Here is a 12557-nt window from a genome sequence, read left to right as displayed (position 1 = left end):
GTGTCAGGACTGCTGATCTAATAAGTGTTTCCTGTACTTGGAATGGCTGTCCCTGGTACAGTTCATATGAGGACAGCCCAATGTCCAGATTCTATTTCAGGTTTTGGTGAGGGCAAGGGTTAGGCTTAGGTTTAAGTGTCAGAACAAAGGGTCGTTGAAACTTTAGGGGTGTCGGAATATAGGGGTGTAACCATTTATACATAGATATATGTGTGTGCTTTTTCACGTTTGGTTTTCAATAGTATACGGCAGTAACACTTCTGTATGCAAGCATGGAGAAAGACCATTTAACTCACATAATTACAATGTATTATGGATAGAATAGATGGAATTACATTATAGATGGAATATAACACAATGTTCCTTTTCTTTTCCTTCATGTTACCTAATGCATTTAGCCCATGTTGGGCATGAAGATGCAATAAAGTTCATTCTCATTGTCATTGTAGATTATGCTATCTGTACATTGCCATACATTGTCACCGATGTAGTTGTTGAGCAATAAAATCATTTGTTCATTATCTTGCCTTTACAGACTTGCTTCAATCATGGAGGCAGAAGTTAGATTATGCTGGATGCTGCTTGTCTTAGGAGTTCTCTCTTCTGTACTTCCAACTGCTGCTCAGCAAGGTAAGGTCACTTCAAGAGTCTTAAAGTATGCCTTTCAGGCGACTCTGAGAGTCTTAAAGTGTGCATGATATCACATCCAAACTTAAGGTAAAGTAGGCGCATATGTTCAAATAAGTTGCTGCATATCTAAACATTTCAAGAAAGACATTTTTCTTTTCAGTTATTCACTACTGTACTTCACTATTCAAATGATACTCTTCTTACGTGATGTTCAAATTCTTTGCAAAAGTACAGTCAGCCAGCCTATTTGCTAAACCAAACTCCTGTCTTGTAAATTTCCTAGTCTCTTCCTCTTTCTTGCTCCCTAATCTTCTTCTATATCTTCTACTCTTTCAGCTGACTCTATCTCCAATCACCTCTCTCGCTTTCCTGTCTATTCTTCCTACTACAAGGCTCTACACAGGATAAGACATAGAAACCAGCCTACTAGACATAGAGAAAGGCACCACAGGTCCAGGTTCTGGAGAGTCAGAGGGGGAAGACAGAATGACATAGATACCTCTGACAAGGGTAATAGATACATTCTTATGTTATTTGCTTGAACCTTTGTTTATTCATGATATGCTCAAATCGGCACGCAGGCCGCTTTTCATTGGGGTCATAAGGGAAGAGGTAAGGGTCAGATACAATATAACCGAGATACACAGTCATTTCAGTCCTGATAACTCTATCAACATACATACATGTACATGAACTATGACATAGAAAGAAATGTATTCTTTCTATGTCACAGTTCACAGTTCATACATGTATGTCTGTTGTTGTTACTATTGTGTTCAAGACCTGGTTGTAAGCTGTACCTCTTTCAAGAAGTATTATCGCATGTTGACATCCGATTTGTCAGTTTTTTATAATCTCCTTGCAGATCTATCGGTGGCAAGGCAGTATCAAACGGGCCGACAAGTATCCTCGTTGGCCTTTTTTTATACTGCCTAGCCACCGGTGGCTTTGGATACTCGTTGGTCCCTTTGATACTGCCTTGTCACCAATATATATGCTTTTTTAGTCTGTAAGAAAACAGTCAATTAGGTAATCATTGTGTTTGTGATGATAGAATCTATGACGATCTATGTTGTGTGTGCTCTCACATTGTAAAGATACTGATTTCGTTGAATTTGGAGAGACATTGGGAAATTAGTTAATTGACTATCAAGAGCAGGGCTGTCTCCAGGACCCGTCCTTCCGTCCTTGGACAGAAATTTGCTTGTTGGGACGGAAAAAAATTTAACCCTTTTCCGTCCCAAAAATATCAAATTCATTAGATAAAACTGATGAAAATGTATTTTTGTAGGCTTAAAATGACAAATTCAACAATGAAAATAAAAAAAATCGGCTCCCAAGCAATGTTAAAAATTAAAGTCCTTCCCACACCAAAAGGTGCATAAGGCGGCGCCCATCTCCGGTTCCAAAGCCCTTGGGCCACACAACTTTGTGCAAGTCACTACAGCGGGGGGCTAGTCCACTGGTAGTGGTGTGTGTTTAACTGCCATACTCTTTCCAAAATGCTGAGTGCTAAGCAGAGAAAGCAGTATGTACCATTTTTAGAGTCTTTGGTATGACCCGGCCAGGGTTCAAACTCACGACCTACCAGCCTACCAGCAAGGCGAACACTCTACCCACTCGGCCATTGCACCGGTATTGCCCAAGCCATTGCCCAAGCAATGAGTGGGATGGAAAAATTTTTTAAGCTGGAGACAGCCCTGATCATGAGTCTCAACTTTTTGTTAATTATACAGTACAGTTTGATGGGTCATTTGCACTTATATGATTACTGAGATATTTGAAGAGTACCACATTCAGAGTGATCTTCTGTGTAATCTCTAGTGAATACTGCATGTTCTCACATCTTTTCTCTTCCTCTTTTAGTGAGTGAACTTGCTCTAGGTAAGAGTTGTGCCTCCGAAACAACTCTTGTTCTTTCTTGGTGAATTTGTTGAAATTTCTGGACAAATTTTCAAACGTTGCAAACCTTTCCCACATGCAAATATTCAATGTTTAGACATGCATTCTGTGTTGCTAAAGATTGATACTCATTTTCTTTATGGCAAACACTACACCACTAATGAGTCAATTTTTATATTTACGGCTGCTATTTCTTCATTATGGCTTTGCCTCTATTCATTGCAGACCTTCCCCAGAGCACATCTTTGACATTGACCATGACCCCAGTATTGTACTGCTACCTTGTCCCTGTTGTCCCTGCTCCTGTTGGTCCTTTTTCCCCACATATAACTAAGTTTGTTACATCTCCTCTGATTGGCTCTTTCCAGACTGTGCACTCAGGAATAGCCAAGCTGGTCCAACCACATTTGCCTATGTGGATGAGAACAGTCCAAATGGCAAGTATATCTCGATAGTTCCTTTAGATATAGATATATTACGACCCAAAAAAAGATGAAAGCCCACCTATTTCATCAATATATGTAAAGATAAAAGATTATCCTTGGACATTTTTTTACAATACTAGATGAGGTGTAGAAAGTGAAGAGGCACAAAAACTAGCTGTCCAATGTGCTGAATATTATGCTGTTGTTTCATTTATTCATTTGTTTTACCAGTAGAGGACAGTTTTATTCAAGTTCACAATCCTTAAGGTTGAGCCATAATGTTACATATCTAGTCCCTAATTTTGATGATGAGGCTCATAGTTTTTATGATATGAATTCCCCTCTACAACTATCTAATCAACTCAATTTTGGGTTTAGGAAATTTGTAATATGAGTGTTTATGTCATGACATGGTTCTGAACTGTTGCAGGCACTGTACTGGTCTCTTACATGGACATTGTTGGTGAGACATCAGGAGAAAATGCCACCATAACACTGTCACTAAAGGACACACCAGACTCTCACTGGGTCATCCTGGACCCAACAAACCAGACATTGTACCTGAATGTTACAGGAAACAGCACATTAGACAGAGATGTATGTATTGTATGCAATATACCTGTTACTCATGCAATCTGAAATCACGTCCTCAGAATAAAAAATTAGAATAAAAATCTATCCAGTTGCTTGAGTTGCTTGAAAATTTTTCCAAGTCCCAGTGACTTTGTAATGTTAAGTCAGTGAAGTGTCCAATTTATGATGACATGTGAATCATACTGTCCTGTTGATTACTCAGGGCACAGCTGGTAACAATGGTATCACATCACTAAGGGTCACAATTGTCTGTGTCAGCGACACGTGGGGAACGGTAAGTTACTGGCATACTATTTCTGTTAAACTAGGTAAAGATCACAACTCACACACGTATACGAACTCACGTGTTGTATTGACAGAACTCCAGAACTTTCTGTACAGAGAAGAAAACTTCATCCGGGGTCTTGGCCCCTGGTACCTACAAATGTAGTGCGCAGGTGCAAGATACAAAAGGCGGGAAAAGCACTAGATAAACAATTTCAGCTAAATGTCTATGTCTTTGATGCCTCCATAAAGAGGACATGGTTTTAACAGCATTTGTTTGTGGATGTTCAGTGTGGACAGAATAGATCGAAAAAGGGATTTGATTTGGTAATTTGCTTACTAGTATCATAGATTGTGGGCAAGCCATTCCAATGAATTGTTCTCTGAGCTAAGGCAAAGGAATAATTCAAGGTGATAAGTTGTAAGAGCTAGGAGACATAATACGTATCTGGTGTGTAGTTTATTATCAAAGAAAAATGATAGCATAGGTAGTTTGAATTATAAAGATATAAGCATATACGGCTTGTGAGAACATGTAAATTTGATGGTCATATGCTGCTAATTAGTGTGCTGTTGTTGAATATGTGAATGAGTGATCCAATGGTGTGATTTTATGACCATTACAGATTGAACACCCAGTGACAGTGGTGGTCACAGATCTGAATGACAACGCCCCCCAGTTCCATCCTGACTCGTACTTTGTGGAAGTCAATGAGCTGACTCCGGTAGGGATCACCATCCTCGATGGCTTCTCAGTAACAGACTTGGATGGAACCAATGAGATCAAGTTCAAGATTATTGAGAATGAAGATGATCCTGTAAGTATCCATATGACTTCACATTGCATTGCTGTTAAGGGGAGAGAGGACCTCGTATAGATTTAACTGTTGTATCACTTTTTTTGGGAATTTTCTGTACATGTATTTTCTGCATCAGTCATATGTTATTTTCCTGTGTGTCATGTAGTTTTGTGGAATGTTTATTGATAAGGACCACAATGCAGAAAGCTCTGAAACTTTTTTTATGTGTAATTCAAAATTGAAGTGTTCATGAATTGAGGTCATCATAAAGATGTCGCAGCGAGTTAAAGAATCATTTTTATGTAACATTTTTGCATGTTTGTATTTTCCAGCTAGCAGATGAGTTCTTCACCATTCCACTACCAAAGACTGGGGCGATTGTTGTCTCTAGGCAACTGGATTATGACAGTATGGCACCACCCAGACAATATCGTCTCAAAGTGGAGGCCTGGGTAAGATTCTATGAGCACAGACTACTTCTGCACCAGTAATCTTTCTAGATTCAGTTTAGCTCACTGGAAGTCTAGTTTTGTTTTCCACTGGTCTGATGATATGGAGGACAGACACTATGCACAATAGAAATTGATTTAGTGTTGCAAGGATATTCATCAAGCTCTATGTGACAAGCACAGTGATCAGTAAACCAAGACCTAATGCCCCGTCCTAAAGACATTCCTCTTTTAAATTGCATAGCAGTCGGGTTAAGGTAATCTTCAAGCAAATCTTTTGGTTGGTAAGACAGTATTTCTGGGCCAAAACTATATTCATTGGCCAATTGCGAGTGTTTCTGCCCATGGATGCTGTCTTGCCAACCAAAAGATCTGATTATTTGTTTGTTTGTTTGCTTGGAAATCAAGGTTAGGGGCAACTGCTGGATTTGAACTCTAGAAAACTCTTAGACCTATCCTTTGCACCCACATAATCAGTATCCCCTTAGCTCGGACCAACAGGCTGTACAGCTCCTTTCTCCACTACACTAAGTTGTTGTGTTTTATGTCCAGTTTTCGTCTTCGTTCTTGCACTGTGTGTATAGATCTGATTTGTAGAATCAACACAGTTCAGGAGTACATGCATATTTCATGATATTATGTGTATTTCTGCCATGTTGATTTAAACGAATAAAGATTGGGAAAAAATGATGGCCTTCTTCATGTTGACAGAACGTTTGTGTCCCTTGTCTGTATAGGACACGGCAGATGAACAGGACCCGAGGAAGAACACAGCCCACACCATTGTGACAGTGAACATCACTGATGGAGATGACCTGGGACCACTGTTCCAGCCTTGTTGTGACCCTGTCACATACAGGGCCAATGTTACAGAGAAAACTGAGCCGGTAATGTCTTTTTATCTTAGAAACTCCACACCGATTTGATTATGTGGATGACATCCACACGGTTCAATTTCCGTTCGTTTCCAAAAATAGGTTTGCAACCATATTGTGAACTATACAAAAAAGTTGAAAAATGAGCATATATTGCAAAAATTGCTTTTCCTTTCAGACTTAAACTTGTGCTTGTATATCTCATATTGTATTGAATATCACATAGAGTGGAAGTAGGAATGTAGATAAAAACAGGGATGAGATGAAAACTGGTAACCTCCATCAACATTAATCTGCTGGGTTACATAAATCTGCCACTTCAAAAAACAGTGAGTTTGACAGATCTCTAGTGCAGCACCCCCAGGTATGCACAGTCTAGATATACAGGAGTGAATTATATTTGGGGACGTTGGGTTGGAGATCTGTTTGAACGTATCTTGTCAGGGTGGTGGAATTATATACCCTGGTGGAATTATGTTAGTAATAGTAGATCTTATCAAGCCTATAAAAGGTGCCCTATGTCTGCTGTCTTGTTCCCCATTAAATACATATAACGTTATATTCATTGTTAGAAACTTCCTTTTCAGGCTTCACTGAACCCCATCTCAGTCAGCCCCAACAACATTGCTGCAGTAGATCAGGACAAGAACATCCAGCCTGAGGAGGAGAGGCCCAACATTGTCTACAGCTTCTTTACAGGTCAGGCAAAATCATAAACTCTACCAGTCTCAACGGGTCGCTGGGAAAATAGTAGAAATTGGCCAAATAGAGTCAACTGTATGAAGGGAGTTGGCTATGGAGATAGGGTCAAATATTGCAACCCTGGATGACTGCGGATGGGAATGTTATCCTCCATGGCCAAAGTCCCCCTGCAAATGTTCTCTCTATAGCCGACGCGGTTAGTCTGGTAGAGACTAGCAAAATCATGCTGTAGTCTGGTAGTTAGACATCCACTGGTCTGACACAACTTCAGACTTGAGCTTTCCTGTGTTCTCGAGTAGTTTTCAAGCAAGAGAGGCTGATGAGGTTGGACTTTGCTTGCATTGAAAGTACTGTAAATGTTGACATATTTGCAGTGGTTTAACATTCAACACAAACTAAATCCAGCACAAAAATGCTTGAACAACAGTGAACTTAAAACTTCAAATTTATCGCGAACACGCAATTTTCTCCCTGACACAAAATTTAATCTCAGCAACCTTAAATGCATTTACGGTATTCCTCCTGTGCATTTTCTGGATTATGCATTGAGCTACTCAGGGGGGTGCCTTATGCAAACTACTATGACTATTAACATTTGTTCAGAGAAGCTTATTTCTTTGCTTCTTCTTGTGTTGGTTGCAGGGTCTCCTTCTGTCTACATAGAGTACTTCTCCATAGACAACATGACAGGTGACATCAGCCTGCAGAGAGCAGTGAACAGGGAGGACTACCAGACATTCAGTATAGTTGTCAAGGTAAATAAGAACAGAACTTGTACACAGCAGTCTGAAAATCCAACGGCACAGCAAGTGCTGAAACAAAATTTTGATCCCCTTTGATTTCTATTTATAGCCTGCGTGCCATCCAATTATTACCGGCACTCCTACACTCATCACCCTGAAAAAGTAGCGAGTGTAGGAGCCCCAGTAATAATTGGATGGCACCCAGGCTAGTCTATTTATTAACAGGGTAAACTTTCATGGTAATTCTTTTGGTATTTTTCTCAATGTGCTACTATCCACAGGCAGTGCAAGACAGAAATGACCCAAAGCCAGCGTATGCCAACCTCCTGATCACGGTACTGGACCTGAATGACCACACCCCAGAGTTCGACCAGCGGGAGTATGTTGGGTTTGTGGGGGAGAACAGTGTGGCTGGTACAACTGTGGTCACCACAATGGATGGAGCTGAACCACTGGAGATCAGGTAAGATGATATTTTGAATGACACTGGAAAATCTATTGGATGCACTCCTTGGTATCTGATATCCCTGACATCCTCGGCAGTTGATGATGAGGATATCTGTCCTTAGTACTGATATTGGGCTGAACCACTGGAGATTAGGTGACATGACATTTCGAATGACACAGGAAAATCTATTAGAAATTCTCCTTGCTATCTGATATCCTTGATATCCTTGACATCTGATGATGATGATGATGATGATATCTGTCCTTAGTACTGATATGATGCTGAACCACTGGAGACTGCGTAACATGACATTTCCAATGACACTGGAAAATCTATTAGATGCTCTCCTCACATCTGATATCCTTGATATCTGATGATGATGATATCTGTCCTTAGTACTGATATACATGTAGGGCTGAACTACTGGAAATTAGGTAACATGACATTTCCAATGACACTGGAAAATCTGATAGATTCTCTCCTTGATTTCTGCTGTATCTGTCCTTAGTACTGATCTATGTTGTGTTGTATCTGTATAGTGTTGTATTGGTGACAGCTACTCACCTTACAGCTGAGGGCTGAATTGTTGAGAGATACTGATAGAGTCTAGAGTGGCTGCCATTTGAGGCCAACTCAAGCAACTTCAATATGACAGTTAATACCCAGTTTGTTGATCTACTCACACATGCATTTTCTAAAGGCAAAGTTTGGCTTTCCAGTCAAGTTCTGCTCAGACGACTGAAAGTTGTCCATGTATATGATCCATCAATGTTTTTGTTTTCATTCGGGGTATTCAATTCATGACTGGTAGGCAAAAGAATGTTAGCAAATCAGATTAATCATATCAATATTTTGATTAGCAGATCAAATTACTGATTAACATGATGTAGATTAATCTTTTGCCTACCACCTGCCTTTTGCCTACCACTGCATCACCATGTCATCATTGCAATTGCTTGAATAACTCCAGGGCTGTGGACCTGGATGGAACAGAAGTGATGTACACCTTACTGAACTACACCGACAAGTTCCGCCTCCGACCTGTGGGGGATGTGCAGTACTTAATCATCACTCAGAGTCTGGACAGGGAGGAACAGGATACGTACGAGTTATCCGTGAGTACTACATCAATTTCAAATTTTATCCACTTGCTTGAGTAACTATTTTTGGCATATCTTACGACCTGGATGTCTAACCTTCATCAAAGTACTACGTCAAGTTTGTTTGGGTTTATTTGCTCATTCGTATCACATGGTATATTTGTTTGGTTCGCATGACTGGTGAACCATATTAAGGTGTAACACACCAGTTTTGCACATTAAATGCAAGCTGTGTAAGACCGGACAGTAAGGTTTCATCCATTCATACTGGGATGGACCCCTACTATTTTAGTGTGGTAGGATCTTTAACGTGCTCAAGGTGTGGCTCTCCTCAAACACAGGGCCTCTAGATTTATGTCCCATTCAAGAGGACGTCCCTAACCAAAACTAGGTACTCATTTTCACCTGAGTCAAGGGAGCAAGTAGGTGTAAAGTGCCTTTTCCAAGGTCACAGCACTGGGGCCTGCTTGGGATTCAAATCCAGAACCTTTAGATTCTAAGTAACCGACCTTAATCAAAAGACCACCTTGCTACCTATTTAGACTGTATTGAACACAGCAGCTTGTCGCGACCAGGGGAAGACTAGTGGATTGTAAGTAGAGTAAGCTTGAGTGGATTGGATACATCGTCACTTTTCCTCCCCTCTGTGTTCAGGTGATGGCCAGTGATGGTGAGCTGACCAACATGACCACAGTGGTTGTGACGGTGGTAGACAGGAATGACTTCACCCCCCAGTTCCACCCACCTGGGCCCTACATCACCAGACTCAAGGATGACGCTCTAGCAGGGCATGTGGTTTATGAGGTAATGAGGAACAGTGTGTTCATAACCATTTATGTTTAAGCCAGTTGTTTTATCATCTCTTTAATTTGATTTCTTGTGTAGATTTATGCAGTTTTACTCTGTCCTGTGAACATGTATGACTGAATGTTTGTTATTTTATTTACCAATCATCTCAAAATGAATAAATGTGTATAGTGAAAATACTGTAAATACAGAAATGTTTGCAGAGATTTAATTTCGCGGTTGGGAGAAAATGGAGTGTTTGTGGTGGTTTTGACTTCGCGTTTGAAACAATAGTAGCGCAACAGTCACACAATGGAATGGCCTTTTGCAGTGGTTATAAGTTCACGGTAAGAGCTCATCGCGAAAACCGTGTACATAAAACCACCGCGAACATTTCTGCATTTACAGTACTTGATGACTTTGACCCCATCAATGTGTCTGAACTAAACAACTAATGAAATCTGATCTTCACATTCACATTACAGCTGAATGTGACAGACAGTGATGGTGGTGCATATGGAGAAGTCACCTTCAGCATCCTGCATGTGACGAACAACGGAGAGAACAAGTTTGCTGTGCAGGAGCGGAACGGGACTGTTACCCTGGAGGACGAGAGTCTCCTGACCGGGGAGGTGTACACCCTCACAGTCATGGCGGCTGATGGGGCTCCGCAGGACGAACGCAAGTATGGACCTCGCATTGTATTGTATTGACCCTTGTCCTTCGGGACCCATATATATATATAATATTGCACATTACAGAGCCTGTATGTGGGTCCCGTATATGTACGGGTTGGGGAATTTTTCAGCTGAACGCATCACGGCAGCTAACGCACCAAATGTAGAAGTAACTATGGCACAGCAGCGCAGGAAAAATGTCAAGGAAAAATGACCTGATTAAGAAATCAAATTAATGAAATAAATTGCATTAAAAAAACAGCAGGACAAGCGCTAACTTTCTTTACAATGTATTTAGAAACAAATCAATCTCTACAACTGAATGAGATATGGAGATAACTTCCGAACACTTCAAGTGATATCTATCACTATTTTTTAACGTCACTAGAACAAACTGGCAGAAAAAAAAACAAATACATGTTTTTACCTGGATGTCTAACCTTCTTATAGGAATCTACTATGTATTGTACGGTATATTATTTTTTACTTTTTCCTGTATTTCCAAGGTCTTAGCTACTCTTGGTTCTTCTTCCAAAGCAAGTTTGTTTCATACCTGTACTAGCAAAATAACACTAAAAAAATGAGTAAACATTTTCAGGTGTTTTGTTTATCATCTCTGTGATACTTCCACCCCCCCCCCCCCAGGTCTTCAGTTACAACTCTGGAGGTGAGAGTCATCCCAGCCAACAACCAAAGCAGGCCGACCTTTGACCCTGCTAGGTACTTTGTCTCCATCAGTGAGGGAGCTCAGATTGGCACATCCCTGACTACAGTTCATGTAAGTGTGCACTTTCTGTACCTCAAATATAATCAGGATCGGGTAAATGATTGTCAGTCTCAATACAACACCACGTATATCAGCACCGAGGACAGACATCATTGCAATCAAGTAGAGCAAGCCATGACATGTTAACCTCATCCTTTCTGACAAAGCCTTGCACAGTTGATGAGCGTACGTTGTGCATGGTCTCCCTACTCTTGCTTGGCCATGCTTTGGTACCCATTGAAGAACATATGAATTATATGTAAGTAATAAAGAAACTATTGGGCTATAATGCACATCAGAAAATTCTAGATCAGTGACAGAGTACAGATCCAATGACATTTATTTACCTACATTATAGCACTTCCTTCAATTGTAGCACCTACTGTACACTGATGAGTTGGCAAGTTAACATGTTAAAGGTAGCTTGACTGTGTGGTTTTACATTTCAGGCCTTTGATGCTGAGGGTGAACCACTTCACTTTGTGATTGCAGACGGGAATCCTAACTACACCTTCAACATCTCCAGCAAAGTGTGAGTTTCTAGTGCTCAACACATAGAGCATATTTTCTATCTATTTGAAAACTGGATTCATTGAAGGGTGGTGTTTGGTGCTATTTGACCCTAGAATGTATTAGGTACATTGTATAGTGTAGTGGGTCATTTACTTTTGCATATGGTCATGAGTAGTGTAAGGAAATTTCCTTCAGTTGACATCATTTCAACGTAAGAAAGCTCATAGTGATAGCGTTTCCTTATCCAAATAGCTACAAGTAGTTGTTATACTCCAAATAATGCTGGTTACCCTGAATATGGATAGACACTGGCAAATTAGAAGATTTGAACTGAAGATAAATTTTATTTTTGTGCCACATTAAACTGTCATGGAACCAGGTATGCTTTCCTCGATATTGTGATGTTCATTTTTACTGATTGTCTTTGAATCAATTAGCTTTCTAGCTTGCCAGTGTATCTCAAAATGTTAAGTGCCAATCTTTTAGTGTAGAAAATACAGTCTAATGTTTAAAATGTTGAGTAATGTCGTAAATGTCTAGTAATGTCCTTAATGTCTAGTAATGTCCTTAATGTCTAGTAAGGTCCTAAATGTCTTTTTTCTCTGCTTGCTTCTAATGCAGAAATGCCACAGAGGAGTGAGTAGGGACAAGCTAGTTGTCTTTTTTTTACACTTTGATTAGCTAACCCTGCCATATATGAAGGCTTCAAGAGTTTTGTACTTTTTGTACTATTTGCACTTATCCATTTGCTGTGTGGTGTTGTGTTGTGTTGTTGCTGTGTTCTTGTGAATTCATATCCATGCTCTTGAGATTATAAGGTACACACTGATACAAACTATTAGTAACTTGAGTGTGAAATCTCTAACTTGACTTAACACTTTTT

The 12557-nt window shown here is 40.1% G+C and overlaps 1 protein-coding gene across 6 annotated transcripts in view; it reads left to right on the top strand.

The window, feature by feature from the left end:
* The window catches only part of LOC136449017 (protocadherin-15-like), a 44621-nt gene that overhangs the window by 13975 nt on the left and 18089 nt on the right, over window positions 1–12557 (top strand). For 4 of the 6 annotated variants that reach the window (XM_066448776.1, XM_066448780.1, XM_066448775.1 and 1 more), the window contains 16 exons: window positions 536–630; window positions 2497–2514; window positions 2901–2969; window positions 3388–3554; window positions 3754–3825; window positions 4442–4633; window positions 4948–5067; window positions 5802–5951; window positions 6527–6638; window positions 7284–7396; window positions 7666–7847; window positions 8803–8947; window positions 9587–9736; window positions 10204–10403; window positions 11041–11173; window positions 11611–11693. In XM_066448776.1, coding sequence (XP_066304873.1) covers window positions 549–630; window positions 2497–2514; window positions 2901–2969; window positions 3388–3554; window positions 3754–3825; window positions 4442–4633; window positions 4948–5067; window positions 5802–5951; window positions 6527–6638; window positions 7284–7396; window positions 7666–7847; window positions 8803–8947; window positions 9587–9736; window positions 10204–10403; window positions 11041–11173; window positions 11611–11693 — 1988 coding nt within the window. In that variant the 5' untranslated portion in view covers window positions 536–548. The remainder of the gene's footprint in view (window positions 1–535; window positions 631–2496; window positions 2515–2900; window positions 2970–3387; window positions 3555–3753; window positions 3826–4441; window positions 4634–4947; window positions 5068–5801; window positions 5952–6526; window positions 6639–7283; window positions 7397–7665; window positions 7848–8802; window positions 8948–9586; window positions 9737–10203; window positions 10404–11040; window positions 11174–11610; window positions 11694–12557) is intronic. The other 2 variants (XM_066448779.1, XM_066448777.1) reach the window with 1 other exon arrangement.

The sequence above is a fragment of the Branchiostoma lanceolatum genome, chromosome 14 (genome assembly GCF_035083965.1).
Source record: "Branchiostoma lanceolatum isolate klBraLanc5 chromosome 14, klBraLanc5.hap2, whole genome shotgun sequence".
Classification (NCBI taxonomy): Eukaryota; Metazoa; Chordata; class Leptocardii; order Amphioxiformes; family Branchiostomatidae; genus Branchiostoma; species Branchiostoma lanceolatum.
This window is presented reverse-complemented; position numbering and strand designations above follow the sequence as displayed.